Source organism: Meleagris gallopavo, chromosome 1 (assembly GCF_905368555.1).
Source record: "Meleagris gallopavo chromosome 1, MGAL_WU_HG_1.1, whole genome shotgun sequence".
NCBI lineage: Eukaryota > Metazoa > Chordata > Aves > Galliformes > Phasianidae > Meleagris > Meleagris gallopavo.
In genome coordinates this window covers 122,644,115-122,663,333 of record NC_139404.1, presented here as the reverse complement: position 1 = coordinate 122,663,333, position 19,219 = coordinate 122,644,115, and the positions used below count along the sequence as shown (strand labels likewise).

Below are 19,219 nucleotides of genomic sequence, written 5' to 3'. Positions count from 1 at the left end.
TTACTGTCAAAGATGAAACATTGCTCTATCAGCAGTGCTTGTTAGGGAACGGCACCTGATGTATATACAGCAAAGCTTATTATATTTCCCTTTCACAGTAGAGCTTTTTAAGTCTTAACAATGGACTGGCTTTTTATAGCCGAGATTAAAGATGGGACTATGACAAGCAGAGAGAGGTGTTTCTCTGGTTATTGAATTATCTGATGATTTAAACAGGAGGGAGAAAAGGCTACGTCTTCCCCCAGACGGCTGCTTTTCTGTTTGATTGTTTGTTTTGTTTTTGTTTTTTTCACCCCCAAACAATCAAATGTCAATGAATTATTCCTCTGGGAAATTTTCGACCTTCACTTTTTCCTTTATAGCTGTTACACAAAATCTGATCTGTTAAAAAAATCTTAAAATGTATATTTTCGTGTGTAGATGAAACTAGATTTGTTAAAAATGAAATTAAGGTAATAATTTTTATTTTATTTATTATTATTATTTTCAATTGTAATTCTCTTGCATTAATCACTGGACCTATTTCAGTGTTAGAATTCTCCACCAGCTGAAACATTTAGATCTGTGCTGAGTGCACACCGAGGAGGCACACTGGCACTGGAAGGTTCTGGTTTGGATCTCTGAGGGAAATGGAGTTTTCATGCCTTGGCAATGACATGACAGTGGGGCCGGCTCTGTGGGTCTGGCTCAGTGCTGCTCCTGCTTAGGAGCTGTGGAAGAGAAGTGAAAACAAAGACAAGAGTCTGTAACAGATAGTCTAGGGCTTCAGAGCAGTGCTGTGAAGGCTGTAAAACCTGAGTGAGTGTCAGCAGAGAGGAGGAAAATGGCAACTCAGCAAGTTCCGCTATGGACCACACAGGGCTGGCAGAGCCTTGTCAACGGGTGATGAACATAGTGGACAATTAGCCAAGCAATGTTTGCTGTATGCTCCCATGTTACATGTAGTTTTCCCCCATTTTTTTTTGCAGCTGGCAGAAGATACATGGCTAACAGTTCCACAAACAGTGGATTACAGCTATGCTGATGCCGTCTGAGGGAGCTGATTCAGAGCAGGGTCTGTCAAGCTGCCTTCCTGTCCCCTGCACTCTCAGACGCAGGGCCAGGTGCCCTTCCAAAAGCATGCTCCCGATCCCTCTTATTGCCACTCTTACAGCAGGTTCCAGTGGGAAAGGTGAGCCCTGCCCCGGGCTCAGGGTGATTGTACAGGAAAACCAAAACATAATGCAAGAAGGTAGTCTTTCATTCTGGGCTTACAACTAGCAATACAGGTGTCCAGATACCTACCTGCACAAAGCCTTCAGTTATCTATGCAAAAATATTAAAGGTACGTAACATATAGTGTGAATACACGCATATTTTCCAAAGCTACACAGTGATATACAAGTAGATCAGGAATTCCCTGAACAGCCTAAGACTTCCATTGAGGCCCTGAAAGTACTTTCTGCTCCTGTGAGACATACTTCATCCCACTCCAACTACTCAAGGTAACTAGCGATATGATGAGAGGTAATGGCCTGAAGTTGTGCCGGGGGATGTTCAAGTTGGATATTAAGAAAAATATTTTCTCAGAAAGAGTGGTGAGGCAGTGGCACAGGCTGCCCAGGGAGGTAGTGGAGTCACTGTCCCTGGAGGTGTTTGAAATACATTTAGATGTGCACTGAGGGACATGGTTAGTAGGTATGGTTGGGATGGGCTGACCATTGGACTAGATGATCTTAGAGGTCTTTTCCAACCTTACCAATTCTATGATTCCATACAAGAAGCTAAAGAGATGGCATGCTGCCAAGCACTTTGCAGGGTGCTGGTGTTAACCTCTGGAAGGCCAGTATTGACCGCTCTGGGAATGTTGAGGAGACTCCTACAATTCAAACAGGTTCTCACAAGGAAAGAATGAGATTCATAGTAACTAGGACATGTCAGATAGCTTGTCACTTCATAGTTGCCCATTGTTCAGGATCAACCCATCTTTTCAGTCTTTAATACTGAACTAAAATTGATCCTGAAATAAGCATTGAGTCATTTTTTGAATGTTTTTTGAATGTGAATACTTTTTTTTTTCCTTTAAATTTTCTTTTCTGACTGTTTTTAAAGCCCAGAAAATACATCTCCAAGACAGATTATTGAACAGAAAGTTGAATTAAATTTACAGATATAACTGGAAAAAATGCAAGGCTGCAAACCTGTGGTTTCTTTAAAAGAAGCACATTGGGAAAAGTTGCTAACTCTGATTGCCAGGACACTTAAAAAATGATTTTATTTCAAATTCATTTTATGAAGACTTTTAGCTTGTATTTCACTTATGTAGATGGATGGAGTGCTGTTAGTTCGTTGAAGCACAGATGCACAGTTGGATAGGGAAGGCACAGGCTCTGAGAACGCCATCAGTGAGCTGCCTCAGCTGGAAGCATGCAGCTCTGCTGGCATGGGAGCTCTGCTGTAGCAAAGCAACTCGCTCTCACTTTATCTGTGTTAACTTGGAAATGTCCAATGATAACAAAGCTCTACAGCATCCAGACCACAACTGGCTTGTATACAGCCAGCTTAAGAGCTGGGCATTTGCCAAAGTGGACATACCGAAAAAAGAACGTAACTCTGCTTAATGGGTCCTTGCCATACAGATGGTCTCCCAGCTAATGCTGAAGGCAGCAGCATGCTACCATCATTAATATTGATATTCACGCACGTATGGCAAGTCCCAAACCACAAGACCCATCAGGAGGTCAGCGGGAGCCTGGGGCTTGGGCTCGTATCCCAGCAGAGCTGCTGCTGCAGAGTCAAGGAGGCTGCTGCGAAAGATAGGTGTCCCTCAGGTTCTACAGTCAGTAGGCAGATCGGAGGGCCAGGCAGACAAGGCTCTGGCAGCTGCATCCTGAACGCTGATCTGGCCACTGGTAGGGCTACAGAAGGTCTTTTTTTTTTTTTTTTCCCCTCACAGATGTGTCATCAACCACTCTGCAACATCTGTTGAGAAGAGTGGTGTAGAGCCAGACCTGAACCCACGTGTACTTTCAGCCGCTGCAGCATATATGTTTCTGAGAGCTAAGCGATTTGTGCCTGAATGAATAAGTCTGATGACATAGACAGAGGAATTTGTGACTTCTGCTAATTAGACTGAAAATAGGGGGGGGACTATCAGCTCTTCTCTGCAAGTAAAAATAATTTATTGACTCTTTTTTGCTTATACACATTCAGTTCTGATTCTAAGATACCCTATTTGCACTGCAATTCCCTATTACATATATATATGTATTTTAAAAAAACCAAACACATACAATCTTTTTTCTTTCTGGATTAGGCAAATGTTTTATTATACCCACTAAGGACACCTCTGAGCTCAGACCAATATATGAATCCACTTTCTTCACCACCAGACTTGTTCTAAACTTGGGAGAATACCAGTAATTTAAATGCAAGGAGCAGTGCTGGGAATGGTTTCTGGCTCACTGCAATTACTGGCACAAAGGCAGTTAAATAGAGTTACCAATAATTCTGCTGTGAGGAGGATATAGAAAGGGAAGAAGATTCCCCTTCTCTTTCCCATCACATATGAAAATAACTGTATTCCAAAAGGGCAGGAAATACACATAAAGATTTTTTTAAATTATTTTATTTTTTTACCTTTTAACCTGAGAGTCAAGATATAATATTTTATAATATTCCCAAGAGGGCCTACAGAAACAGCAGATCAAAGTTCAGCAGTAACATAAAACTGCATGAGCAGATTTCCACTGGAGATTTAAAATGACAAAATTAAGGCCAATTAATTTAGGTCAAATAAGGAGTGTCCCAGATGTTAACTGTGTGCCATTTAAGGTGGCACAAATATCGTATTTGCTGCTTTGGAGAAGCTATGTCTCTCCTAGATCCTGTGGCACATCTGCCAGCTCTTGTATGTGACTCCCATGCCTTGGGGCTTCTCAAACAGCACTAGTTGGCCATGCTTAGGCACTAGTCACTTATGTTGTCACCAAGATGTCTTAGTTTTGAACCAAACTTCTCACAGAGCATCTATTTCTTCTTTCAGTTCTGAAATAATGTGTCTGTGTGTTCTTGTTTGTTTGTTTGTTTGTTTTTGTAGTTTTTGTTCATTCCATGCATAAATTTCACTGGAGAAGACATTCTGTCATTTTCAGAAAGAGAATTTTTATTTATCTATTTATTTATTTATTTTTGGTAGAATAACCACCATCACTTTCAGGTCTTTGTGTGACTGTTCTTGTAAAATAAATTGGTAAGCATCTATATAATAACCTGATCTGAATAAAAGCGAACAAGTATTTGTCTGGAACTAACATATCTGACAAATTCTATTTCCTTCAACAGTTGAGTAATCAGATCTGGGAAGAGACAAGAGGCAGTACTTGTCACACTGATAGTACTCAGTGGAGCTTTCAGGCAGTCTCATACAGCCTTTGAAATAAACAAGGGAAATATTATTAGACTGAAACTACCACAAGTAGGTGTAATAAGCCTCCAAACCCTGCTTGGAGAATACTTAAATTCTTTGTCACAATAGCAGCACTGAGAAGTATCCCTCAGAGAAAAGGATGGGATCTCTCAGGTTGAATACCACTCAGTTCCCAATCAACCCAAAGAAGAAGAAAAAGAGAGCATTTTTATTACATTTGCAGCACAAAGCTAGATGGTAAATACACTGCAGCACAAGATTAAAAACAAGCGTGGTTCTAACAAAGTGGGATTAAAAACAGATGTGGTCCTGGCAAGGTGAGGACAGATAGGACGAAGCCCTCCTGAAGAGTCTACAGGGCCTGTACTGACTGTGATGGATATGTCACATTACCATGGTATCGTGAGAAATGCAAGCACTGTATCAAGACTTGAAGACCAGTGGTGTCTTTGAAAGATGATCCTTTTGCTAAAGTCTTAGAGTGCATTTTCTGTCCAGTTTTGGGCACTGCCTTGATAAGAAAAAAAGAAGCGTGTATCAGAGGAAAATCCTCCACAAGGAAGCAATATGGATGATAAAGATTGAATATTATCATCTATGGGGTAAAACAATCAACTACGGACTTTTAATCTAAATAAAGAAAAATATATAAAGAGAAATAAACCTGCAGGCAATGCAATATTGGTATTCAAGTACAAGAGAACCATTGCTGAATTTGGATGTTCATGGTGTCAGAATCAGCCTCAACAAAGGTTCATGAATTCAGCTTACCCACTTCACTTGTATAGTGATATCACAACACAGTCAAAGGATTCAACTTATACTTCAAGAAGGCAAAGGACGCTATATTCAGCATTAAAGTAAGTTTTTCACAGAGAGGGTGATGAGGTGCTGAAACAGGTTGCCCAGGAGATGTTCAAGGCCAGGTTGGATGGGGCCCTAGGCAGTCTGATCTAGTACTTGATCTAGTGGTTGGCAACCTCACCTGCAGCAGAAAGGTTGGAACCTGATGATCCTTGACATCCCTTCCAATCCAAACCATTTTGTGATTCTATGATTAGCATTTGGGTGCCGCTTAGCTTGGGAGAGCAGCACAAGACTGGGACAGTTGCAACCACACTGAATTCACCAAGAGTTTCCCACGACTACCATGGTAACAAAGCATGCTAATTCAAGGAACTACTAGCTATCTGTCACGCCATGCCTCTGCCAGGAGAATAGTGTAGCATTTATCAATCTTGCATTGTTGTTGGCTCATATACTTAATATTATTTTCATTTTTAGGTAATACAGTGACTAAATAGGTACAATTCTTCTAGCAGAAGCTTGATGAGCTGTTCTGAGCAGGTTTAGATAAGGTGTCTCTGAGGTAAGATTGCAAGAATATGATGAAAATCTGCCTTTCAGACAGCAGTAAAATCACACACTGTATCATACTCCTGGCTGGAATTTCTGACTCAGGTATAACCTCAAAAATGTCAGTTCCTAAAGAGAGGGAGAAATCCTCAAAACTTGGCTTTGTCATCTGAAATATGGGCAGAAAAACACTTTAACTCCTACGTGATGTTAGAAAGCCAGCATTCCATTTATTCACAATATGTATCAGGCAACTTGATAAGTCAAGCACATGCTCAGAGTTCAGGTTTTGCATTTAAACAGTTAAGACATATGTATGCAATACACTGGCAAATGTACGCAATATATTCCAAGAACTCATTAATATATGCTATTGTCCCTCTGAGCATGTATGGTAGGGGCCACACTACTCTTACGATCAATTCTACGCAAACTAAAAATAATTCCTGAAAATCAAAGGTTTACTTCAGCAGAAATTAGGAGGTAGAGTTCAAATTCTTTATTACAAAAATCAAAACACATTCTGACAATCCAAACACTTGCTAATAAACTGTTATTTCTTTTCACATTCACAATTTCCTTAGCCAGGTAAAAGAAAACTGCTGACAGATGGTCAAAGTACCATCTCTTATAACTCAAAGCATCTAGGTTACACATTTATTTATACATATCCTGCAGTACATCTGCGGTATCTTATCCCAGTAGCTAAACATCAGTTCATTTACATTTACATAAATTCCATGCTTTAACATTATTCAGAGCACAATAACCTTACAAAGATTTTGTCAAAATCCTTCTAGATTACAGTGACTGCAGTTACATTTTACTCATATCCTCAATAGCGAGACTTCATGATGTCATGGCAAAACCTCCTCATCATCCATTATCAAACGTCCCCACCACCTTTCAGACACATTCTATTCCATCAGCTTAGCATGAAACCATCTAGCACTCTGCCAGTGAGTGCCTGCATCCGAGCAAAAGGCAAACCAGTCCCACTGCTACGTGAACCCAACAGGTCACAGAGCCAGGGACCCAGAACCCTGACATCATTTACTGGAATCCTCTGCAGGGCCAACTTAGAGCCAGATAAAAAGTTGCATTGTATTCCCGTCATGCAATTAGAAGGGCCCAAGGTCTGTAAGGAGATAGGAGTAATTCCACATTCATATGGTTTGGGAAATATTTACTGAGCTAAGGCCCTGCTTGCATGTGAATTAGGATCATAGGCTGAGTAAGTTTCAAGCAGCAGACATGGAGAAACATTTTGTTCAAATGATTAAAAAATAATGAAGGTAATGAAGCACGTTGCCACAACCAGTGGAAATAAGTTAGAGTTTGAGAGTTTTCTCAATTTCAGTAATCTTTGTTGACACAAAGATCACACAGAAAAGAAGAAAGTGTCACTTTACAAAAGTTTTTCAAGGTCTATTGTTTCCTGCTGCTGAATATTTCAATTTTTTTTTAATTATTTTTTTTTAGCAGAAAAGGAAATGTTCCTAATTCCTTCTCACTTCGTTGGTATTTCAGTTCCATTATTTTCTACTGCTGCTTCTGACTCTAAGACCCCAGTCACAACAGCCACAGTGCACTTTTCTAGTGCTGTTTCACAAGCCATTTTGATGTTCTGCAAATAGGAGCCTGCCTATCCCTGACTCATTCCTCTGGTTCATCACAGACCTCAGTTCTGTCCATATTCCACTTTCACTGTAACTTCAGACCCATTAACTCAATTCACCAAGCCTTTTCCAAAATCTCTGCATGGCTCAGGAGATTTTCTGACAGTTTCCCTTAGTTAACCTTCTGGAGCACTAATCCTTTTCCCATCAAAAACTGTTTCCTAACTCCATCAAAAAGTATTTCTCACCTTATATTTGAGCAATTTTTTTTTTTTCTATCAGCTTGAAGATTGTCAACAGTCCTCACCTCAGCATTTCTCCTGTCTGAGTCACTTCCTTCCCTTTTATGAAGAACAAGCAGTTAGCAATACTCTGCATGTAAAGTCTTTTTCAACTGCGTACTCCATTAACCTGAAGGATGAATCATTCTTCATAACAACATCATTAGATAAATACTCATGCTGCTTAAGAGACAGATGAAAAGAAATCTATGAAAGTAAACCATACAGCGTGGAGAGGTGAGTCAGTATAAAACTTTGGAAAAAAGAATATTTACATCTATCCACAAAATATTTTTCTCTCCCCATTAAGATTTTCTGGAAGGTAGCCATCCAAAACAATCTATCATGAGTATGAAAAGGAGTCTCAGTTACCTTGCAGAAAACCAGGCCTATTTCCTTTATAGAAGATGCAAATAAATTACAGAGTAGAATAAGCACTTTTGACCTCAGCATTTGACTTACATATTAAAGAACCAGAGCTTCTCGGGTATCTCTTATGCATTCCTTTTAATTTATAGTTGTTGGCTGCTTTTGCATTAGAATTGTGCTGGGGAGCATGATTAAAAAAAAAAAAATCAAAAAAACAAAAAACCAACAAAAACCAAACAACATAAATATTTGGCACAAGCAACGTGTGTTTGATACTTGTACTCAGTCTATCACATCAATATATGCTTACTCCAGTGATGAATGAAAAATTCAGCCATGCCAACTGGCACCTAGGTATTTTAGTTTCAGTAGAATGTTATTTATATGAAGCTGATTAGTGAATTCAGGAAATGACAGACAAGACCTGATGCTAACGTCTATTAAAAAAAACCACTAAGGATAATGCAACCATGTTAATTAATACATAGCATTTTGCAGCAGATGAATAGAATTTGAAATATTTGTGAATGTGTTGCAATCAAAGGCATACAAGCATACATAATCTGCAAGAGGATTTGTTCTGTAGTGAAAGAGACATATTTTCACTGATACACTTCAGCTGGATGGCCATTCTATGGAATAATTATTATAAATAACTTGCTTTGAAAAAATAAGGGCTAGAGTGGCAAGAAGAATCTTTGGATGGCAGATTCAATAAGATTTTGACTTACAATGTTTTGTCTTGTTTATATTTAAGAGACAAAACCCCAGCTTCAATGAGACCAATGAAAAATTGCCTGCTTACCTCTGAAGTCAGAAGCTGTCTATACATTTCTGTATTCTATAGAAAGTATTTTATCTATTTTTACCATGTCAATATTGCTGAATATACAGAGTGATTATCACCTCATCTTCCTTTATTTATCTAAAAAGCAAACATCCAGTATCATTATCTGGCTCCTTATAAGACCAATGGTGAAAGATCAGCTATGCAGTGGGATGCTCGCTGGTCCAAATTAAGTTGCTATAATATCTGAAGCAAATAGACTCCTGAAGAAGCTATCTGTTTCTTGTTTATTATAGAGGATGTATAGAAAATATGCTTAGGCCTAGTTAACTAATATTTATGCATTTAGATTGAAGGGAGATTAACCTTGTCCACAGAGCTTCATCTCTGAAACAGTGAGGTGCCCACTCTGTCCTATGAAGTAAAATTGATTTCCGTGGACCTAATTGTCCATAGCTTGACTGCATTTATTTTCATACCAATATTGACCTCTAATTAAAACTCTTATCACCTTTCCTGATGCTACTCCTAGTCTATACTTACAGACAACAACAACCCTACCTTCTGCCAGCCAACATTTGATAGGTTAAATAACCCAAATATATACCTCTTCTTCTAACCTAGGCTCTCCTTTGGCTTCTCTTTCTTCTCTTGCTACAGCACTCCTCTGTGCATGAGAACAGCACAAGTGCAGGTGCTTTATTACAAACCTATAAAAATACAGGGGTCCGTGTATCAAACAGCAGTTTTGTAGCTGGAAAAAATGACACCTATTCCCACATCTATATAAAATTGGTCACATTTTTTAATGCTACATGTTTTTTCTTACATAGTTAAAAAGACATGAAAGCATTCAAAACTTGATAGTATTTCAGCCTTGAAACTGGCTAATGGTTTGTTCAGGCTCCAAGAGTGGTGAGAACTCTGTACTTGTTCCTATTAAATTTATTGATCCTGAGAGATTTCTAAGTCATACAAATATGGAGCACTGTCTTCATAAGAACAGAAAGCCAAAGCGTTCCTGTTTCATTCTCTCCATGGAGAGATTCAGGAAGGCAGTGTCAGGATTCTGACAAGAGTGATATGAATAGAATTGTTCAAATTACTTCTGAATTAATTTGTGAATAAATAACTTTTTTTTTTTTCTGTTGTTTTCCATGTACATATAACTCAAAGATTTATCCTGATTTCTACAATTGGCCTCACATTTGTAAGAATTTACAACATGATGCAGATCAGTGTTTACTATTTCCTGTTTGTATAGACACATGCAATGCAGGTATGCTGGACCCAACTGTTGAAGAGAAACAAGATAATAGTATTTTACAGTAAAAGAGCAGTCTTGATTTTCAACTGTTCCAGGGCCTGTGCTGATTCATACTGATTGTTACATATGAAGGTTGAACCTGGTTGTACTTCTTTCTCCTCACTCACATAACTACTTCAAACAGGTTTAATGGGAACTGTGTTTATGAGCATCATTATGCTGTTTTGAACTGTCTGCACCCGTACTTGTTTATTCTCTATGTCAGTCATTCCTCACCTTTACCCTCTGCTGTAAGCAACTGATGTTGCATCAGCAAAGTCTGTTTTCAAGTTTGACAAAAGCTGAACAGTTCTGGATTTATTTATTTTTTCTGGGAGAGGGATGGTGGAAAAAAGTAACATTTTAAATTCTAATTGACAAACCAAGAGAGAAGTCAGTCAACTGAAGAAATTAAAAGGATAAGTTACTAACTTAACAAATGAATTGGTCTACTAATTGGTCTTCTACTAATTGATCTACTATCCAGTCTACCACCGGTTGTAATCAATAGTTGTGATTCACCAGAGAATGAAAGGTGAATCCTTCTACCTCTACCCACACTTACAAATTTGGATGAACCTTTTTCATCCTCAGTTTGTCTATAACACTTGCACAGAGCTGACAGAAATAAATAGCAATTTGCCCACTCCCAGTGAGAGATGTTCTCAGTTGCCATATGACAAAATTGTTCCTAATTCCGTAAGGAATTAGACCCCATGCTTCCCAAATGATATCCTTATAGACTGGGAATTACTGCTGCAGAGAACAAAGAGTATTTAAAAATGAAAAAAAAACCTCAAACAGAAAAAAAAAAAAAAAAACACACAGAAACCTGCTGAGATTAATGAGATTCAATGCATACATACATATATATATTTATATATACATATATTGCTACTAAAGGTACTTATTCCAAAATATTCTAAAATAATCTACTCTTGATCTGGTTGTGCTCCCTAATCAGGTCTCATAACACTGTTTTAATTACAGAGCAATACTAGTAAGCCATAAATAATTAAATAATTTTGTTTGTAAAAGAGTATCAGGCTTACCTGCATTCCTTCTTTATCTTTTACATTAAAGATGTGCTTACCTTTCAATAACACATTGCTTTAGTATTCTCACTTCTCATTTAATTTTCCGTAAGTCTCAAGAAAAAGGTAATTTTCAAGGAAATTAAAAATAGATCCAATTTTTTGAAACATAAAGATATTTCCCCTTACATGCATTTCTTGCAACTCTAATTTTGGAACTAGTAAATGAACTCATCTGAAAATGAGCGGGGAAGCAGAAAGAAAGAAGAAATGGAAGGAGAGCAGAAAAAAAATATTTCCAAGTGGATTAATTTGTATAACAAAAATGAAGAAAAATACAAAAAAAAAAAGAAAAAAGAAAAAATTTGCATGTTCTTGTGTGGCAGATGGCTCTCATTTCTGAAGTGTTACAGTAGTATAACCAAATAGTATAATCGTATATATACATATTTTTTTTTCCTCTTCAATGACTAGTAATATGCAAAACACAAAGTTTCCAGTAGCTGTTTTAAAGGCTTGGATATGAACTATTTTATGAATGTGTGGAGCTTCAGGAAGACTTCTGATTACAATGTGTCCGTGTATATTGTAAAGAAATGAGGTGATATTCCTTGAGAAAAAAAACATCTCCATGCATTCAAATAATTACTTAAGTTACAGTAAAAGGAGGTGTATATCTAAAATTACTTACTTATTATCCATTTTTAAATGGATGGCCTTATGCTGTACTAAACTTATTTATCTGCTGTTTCCATGACTTTTCTTAAAGTCACATAGCACTTGCTAAGAGGATTGTTCTCACCTTGCTTTGAGGAAACAGCAAAGCATTGCACAATTAACCCAAGAATAATGTTATTGAACTATACATCTTAAAGCACACCTGTGCTGGCCTTGGGAAACAGCTCGTAAGAAACTGTAGTTTTGCTAGCAACTCATGTGCTTTCTCAAAAGATATGATTTAATAGGAATGCTGAGCTGTTAGCACAGGAGCTCCTCGTTTACACCACTGCTGACCCCTTGGAAACTGAAGGTTCATGGGCTTGTACCTACCTCTGTGTAAATCCCCTTTGAAGTCAATGGAAGCAAAGATCTGGGCAAAAGGAGCAAGAAAGGAGAATAAGGCCTGGGGCTGCCATCCCTGTCCTGCTGCATTTATTTAGGTTAGGATTTCAAACATACAATTGCAAGGCTTTTTCTGTCATTTGGGAATGTAGACTGGGACTGAGCCGTAACAAAAGGATAAGGCAAGGCTTCCTTTGCAGCACTGTGGAAAGGTGCGAGGGCACACAGGTTTCCAGCTGTCCTGCCATTCTGAGGGAGCTCTCCCAGCATTTCTCCAGAACTCTTTTACTACTTCTGTGCCTCTCAGGCAGCAGTAATAATGATGCTTTCAATCACGGTGTGGCAGAATAAGGCTAAAAAAATTAGAAGGCTACATGCCTACATTGTTGTGCTTCTAAATCAGAGTTTCCTCAACTCTGAAAGTTTTCAAGCTCTTATCTTTCTGTACAAAGATTAATGTACATGGATGTCTTACACCTCATGGCCCAAATCATGAGTGTCACCACGCTGAAGCAATTACAGCTACTGCTCTTTTATCTCTTACTATTTTTCATATGAAAAACCAATGCTAAATCAAAGGTTTAAATGGAAAGACTTTCTTTTACTTTAGAAAGTACAATAAAGGCAAACAGCACAGTATAATCTGGAAGACCCACCATCAGCACTTGGAATCTAGTAGCGCTTTCCTCCCTAGGGAAAAGATGAAGATTAAGACCAAAGTTCTTCATTGTGCTGAAGATCTTAATTTCTAAATGGGCAATCAGCCCAATGATACAGGAAAATACTGCATATCACGTTCCTGTATCTGCATACACATTTCCACTGTGGGAAAAAGCACTGTGTGAAGAGACATTAGAGATGGTGTTAGGAGACATTTGCCATTACATCAATACATAAGCAACCTATGCATGTGTTTTAACTTATCTTTATGAGATATACATCTTAACATCACAAAATGGAAAACTGCATAAAATAGCTTGAAAACATGAAAACATGCCCCCTGAACATCTAGAAACTGACACAAAAATCAAGACAAAACCATAATCTAAATAAATCTGCAGGTCACATGACTCACAATTTGGCAGTCAACTACAACAAGCCCAGTAAGAATGACACTGCTGAAGGCTTAGCTACAATTGGGAAAATTGACTGGTTGGACAACCTGGTGTCATTTACATTTCATCCTTCAAACGATGAGCAGACAAAAGTTGATATATGGAAATAGCACTCAATTCAATTAGACAGGCCTAGGAAGCACAGCACAAGGAGGAGAGATTTCAACATTGAATACTATGAATAGTAAAGACAGAATAAATAATTATTCTGACCAAATGTGGGAATTCTAACATTTAGGAAAGGAACTATATCAACCATAAGAAGCCAGTATTTAGTTACACAGTAAATACAGCTGGATCATGTAAAATGATAAGCCACTAGCTTCCCAAGACTGCCTTAAGGCCGGGCATGCCCTGCCTGAGATGGCAAGAGTGTGGATCCAAATCTTTTTCACTCCTAACACAGAAATGAAGACATTTTTCAATTAAAGCTAATAGCAGATAAGAGCTACCAACAATTCTCACTTTCTATTTGTGGGTGGGCTGATCTGGAATTTTGCTATCATAACTAACAGCAGAACTGGGAACTACTAGACATCTATTTTATCCGAATAATTACAAATGAAATACTGTCTGCAATGTCAAATAATTGTCAAGAAAGCTTCCACAGCCAGTATTTCTTCATAGTGCAATAAATGCTAGCCATCTCACAGTCAACTCATTAAAGAGCTGACACTTTAATTTGTGCTATCAATAGTGTCCTGTTATGTTTTATAACATAAAGAGAACACAGCCTTCCCAATCAAGAGTCAGAAAAAATCATGCACACTGCTGTTCAGTGACCTATCATTGCTAATATAAGGAATAACGCATACAAGCTTTCATCGGTATTTTGCCAATTTCCAGCTTTACACAGTGTATCCACTGAGGGATTTTTATGCTTCCTATATTTGGGACCCACTGCTTAGTGGAGGTCTGTCCTACAGGCAACTGAGAAATGGGATGCCCAAGACAGACAAAGAATAGACATGTGACAGAAAACGCAGTCACTTCAGCTCTCTGCTTGTTCTCTGAAAGCTAACAGTAAGAATCTATAATGAATGAAGACAGTCTACTAAATAATTTGTGACATACAGCCTACTTCTAAATGATTTTTTCCCGTTAGATGTGCATTAACATATGGAAGCCTAACATAAGGAAAATCTTATCTGGTCTCAGAAAGAAAAAATTTCCCATCCACAACATTACTTCAGGTTAGACCAGAGCTTAAATTACTCTGAGATGATGCTACCATCTTCTAAGGAAGTCTCTGACTCTGCTGAATCACAGCTTGGCTTTTGAAATATATGCTTGGAACAATCACTATACCAACACAGGCTTCACCTATTACATTCACTGTTTGCATCTCAGCAGAGTACTCCACAAAAAAAAAGGCATTATAAAGTGTTAGCTTATTCCCAATTACAAAATAGTAATCTCAGGGAAAAACCTTCAGCTAAGACTATACTCTATATAAAAATAGCATGCTTTATCTTTATACAAAAATCCCATTCCCCCAGATTTCAACAGATTCCTATGGACCATGCAAAATGCCACAGACCACAGAAGCTACAGTTTTGAATGGATGCTTTTATTGATTTATCAAGCATGAACAGATTTTGTTTGTTAAAAAATGTCCAGATGAATACCATTCATAGCAACTTGTTTCCTCATAGTCATACAGAATATGAAATAATTCAAGAAACAAGCAAAAAAGAGCACCTAATTAGTGTCATTCTGTGTATATATGTATGTACGTATATACACACATTGCACTGTATCTATGCACATACTGTTGTGTGTATACCCATACATACATACATGTATATACATATGTATACACATATACACAAACATATACACACAGAGTGTACTCACTGAACTAACAGTCCAATGTAGCAATGTGGCCTAGCTCCAAATGAAGTATTCTGTGTTAAAATATAAATAATACAGAAAGGCATACAGATAAAAGACCATTCATTTATTACTTTCACCAAAACCATGACCTGCCTTTGAACACAGTGTCTTTAAAATGAAAATACGTGACATCACTGGAGATCTTTCCAAGTTCATGGTGTTAACTACATCCAGCTCAATCACTGCTAACATTGTATGGCCAAACACTGAAGAGTGTTTTCAATTTGTTCACTATAAAATCAGCTTCTAGATTTAATGTTTCTCGGGAAAGAGAAGGCACACAGCCTTGCCACTTGTACTGTGGTAATACATACTTTCCTGTTGGGCAGAAACTTGGCAAAAATCCTACATTAAGAGTCCCTTCGTCCTGTACATTTTTATCATTGCTTCTCATCACTTATCTCCTGTCAAGTCATTATAATAATTTTCATGCCATCTCAGCTATCTTCCAAACATTCCAGGCCAAATCATCCAGATGTGCAACAGACTGTACTGGTAGCAATGTACTCAGATACAAAATGTAATATTTGAGGATTTATTTACTTTTTCATTTTTGAGCATTTTCTTTTCTTTGCTACTTAAGACACAACAATAAACAGTTCAGTACACTGACATTTTATGTACATACTTTCCTGTATTTATGTCAACTCTGGAAAAATTGGTGGTTCTTGCCTGTGAACCATGGGATACTCCCATAGCAAAAAGCCACATACATTACCAGCAATGTACTGTCACACTTTTCTCCATTTGAGTAATCAGCTAGTAGAGCTGTAAAGGGAAACCTAAAGAACAAAGACTGACATTTATTTCTTATTAAAAAAGGGAAAAATCAAACTCCATATGTGCCTATGTATTCATTACCAAGTTCATAAGTTTTCTACATCATCATAAGGCAAATTCTAGTACAGCTTTGTACCTGCAGAATCAATATTTAAAAAATCTGAAGCTGAGCTTGGGACCATTTTATTTTGGACCCATTAGTGAACAAAGTGCATTAGGGCATCCTTTTCAAAAGACACCTAAAAGCATGGTTATAAGCTACTGAACAAATATTTTCTTAAAGCTGGTATTCAATTTATAGTCCTTCCACACACGCAGATTTTCACCACTTGAACAGTAACAATAAAACACTGTAAGAAGACCATTCTTTTAAAGTTGTCATATGCCTGAAACATCTCCCCAAACGATCATTTATAAACAAGTACTGTAGTAATTACAAAAGACTTCTACCTCGTAGAAGGAAAAGTGAAAAAATGCACCTGATTCAGCTTTGTGATAAAATAGGTGCAACTTCTATTGACTTCATTGAAGTTCATCCACCAACACCTACATGAATGTAGAGCCTGCCTGTGCAGATTCCTACTATTCCTGAAAATTAGTTATTTAGTGCTCATTCACAAAGAGAACTGTTCTTTCCCAAACAACTCAAGACAATTATAATTATGAACAAACTCCAGCTGCAATGTTTCTCCATACAGCTCATGCAAAACAGATTTCCTTGCTTTGTTATTACTACATAATGTACAACAATGAAACATTTGTATTTAATTTAAAACCAATGCTAAGGTGGCTCATGTCTCACTTCCGAGTTATTGGCTGGGCTTGCTGTGTTGAACCTTGTAAAATCAGCAATAAGCATTCATGTGTCTACCATCAGAAACGCGGTGTCTTCCATTACAATCAAACCTTAAATGTTGCAGTGTTTTGTCAAATTAGTCTACAGTCAGACCTTGGGGTGGCTCCTTTCCTCCAGCGTTGCCATTTCAGAGATGGTATCAGTCTTTAACATCCTCAATGATTCTACAGTGTTTCCCAAAGACGAAAGTTAAACTGACAGATGGGAATGTTGTCATCAACAAAATAAATCACCACATGATTTATGCACTCACATTTCTATGAGATACTCCACATGTGTTTTGCCAACAGAGAACACACTGCCCCGTGAACAGAAGTAAATCAAACTTTTTACTTTTGCTGTGTTGGCTAGCTCTACTTCTTTACTTGTTTATTTTCATTCTTTTTGGTCTGCACATTCCCATGTGCAAGGTAGAAATTATGAGATTTTGCATTCAATAAGATCAATAATGATTACTAAAATTGGCATGAATAAAACCAGCAGTATACTGACTTGTCCACCACTGCACACTTTTATCCTTCCAATTTCCTGCCTTTATCCACTGTAAAATAAAATAATGTAACAAGCTGATGAAACTTTAATGAATGTGACCATCAATGTGCAAAACAAATAAGTCATTTTTCAGGTATCCAAACCAGGCTTTCTCTTCTCTCTCTCTCCTTTCTTCTTCTTCTTTTTTTTTTTTTTTTTTATAAATAATTTATAAATCTTCCTGAAAGGGACTAAATGCAAAACAAAACAAAAGTAACTGCAAAAAGAGTTCTAAGGTATTATTAAAGCAACTTCTTGTCCTTCTGCATAAAGTACTCAGAAAAGAGAGATCCACCCCTTTTCGGTTCTGGCTGGTTTTGGCAGCAACAACTGAGATGCCACGCAGTCCACCAGCTCCAGGTGAGCTCCTGCAGGCAGCTGCCCTGGGAAACACATCCTCCTACCTGTTAGCTTTTAACAGTCATGCCAGCTGCTCAGAGGAGTCTAAGTGATCAGGGATGGGCAAGCCTGTTATAATGGTCAAACACTTATTCCACACAGTGAATGTGGGGCATACGGGCTGCCCAAATGTAATGTCAAAGGTGTAAAGGTGCAGGGAGTTCAAGGCATCATAAAAAGCAAGGGAACCGTTGTCGTAGTCCAGCAAAATGCCGACCCGGCGGAGATGAGGCGCAGGCTCTATTGGGATTTCTTTGCTGTTGTGTCTCACCACCCACGTGTTGTTGCAGCGGCACAGCACCCAAGAGGCAGAGTTCTTCCCGATCCACTCATGCTTTGGTGCTGACTTGTATGAAATACCAATGGCATACCTGCAAAACAAACACAGCTCTGGAAAGCAAGTGCCTCTTGCCATGCCTGTGTGTCAGATTGTCAGCCCAAAGAAAAAACTGAGGCCTTAGTCTCTTATTTCTGCTGACTGAATTCTAATTAAGTGAAGTTGCAACATAATCTTGGCACTGAGTTAATTTATGTTTTTCCCATCTCTTTTAATTCTGAGAGGTCAGAGAAACTTCATTGTTCTTCGCATTGTTTGTAGTTTGGCTGCTATGGCAATTTTTTGGAGCACGTATCTCTGGTATTCAAAGGGAAAATTGTTGAGTACTCAGGAATTTAGGGTTTAAATCACTGAGCCTCATATTTCCACTTCTAAACAGATGAACACAGAGAAATTCATTGATTTTAAAGTACTTTGCTGTCTATCATCTAATCTGATCTCTTGTTGCTCCCATAATATATGAACCAGAAGGAGGAACACAGGAATCAACATCAAAAGACACATTTAAAAAAAAAAAAATTGCCATTCCCAAATATGCTTTGCCAGATGTTGGTGTGGTTTTTAGATTCAAATGAGCATTTTGGACTGAGTATTGGGCCAAGTGAAGCATTTGTAAGCGAAGACATTTGCTCTGCAAAACATGATTTACAGCAAGATGTGCAAGGTGAAAGGATTGTGAAAATGTTCCCATTAATGGATATCCAGGACAAGTACCTGATTTCTCATACCATATTCTCATATTGAAGAAATGCTAAAGTTCCTCACATTTCAGAGACACTGAAGTATTTGTTGTTATATGTTGTTGAGCTTTCAACCAACAGAGATTAATGTGCCACAAGTTATTCTGCTTTCATGCCTTGGAGTTGGCACAAGCACACAACATTTTTCTTGTTCGAGACAGTGGGCATATCTGAAGACCTCACTGATTTTCTGCTCCATTAACTTCCATCAAGACTGCTGCCTTTGAATCTCAAAGGATAACATCTCTTCTACTGACTAAAGGGACCTTGAAACCCAGCCCTGTGTTGCACAGAGGATCATTCAGGAACAGATAAATACACTCTTTCATTTGTTGTCTCTACC

At 38.0% G+C, this 19,219-nt stretch overlaps 1 protein-coding gene across 7 annotated transcripts in view; it reads right to left on the bottom strand.

Moving 5' to 3' along the window:
• Positions 1-6,248: 6,248 nt before the first annotated feature.
• MID1 (midline 1) overlaps positions 6,249-19,219 on the bottom strand; it is a 246,674-nt gene continuing 233,703 nt past the window's right edge. For all 7 annotated transcript variants that reach the window (XM_010726623.4, XM_085212395.1, XM_085212409.1 and 4 more), the window contains exon 10: positions 6,249-18,170. In XM_010726623.4, coding sequence (XP_010724925.1) covers positions 17,822-18,170 — 349 coding nt within the window. In that variant the 3' untranslated portion in view covers positions 6,249-17,821. The remainder of the gene's footprint in view (positions 18,171-19,219) is intronic.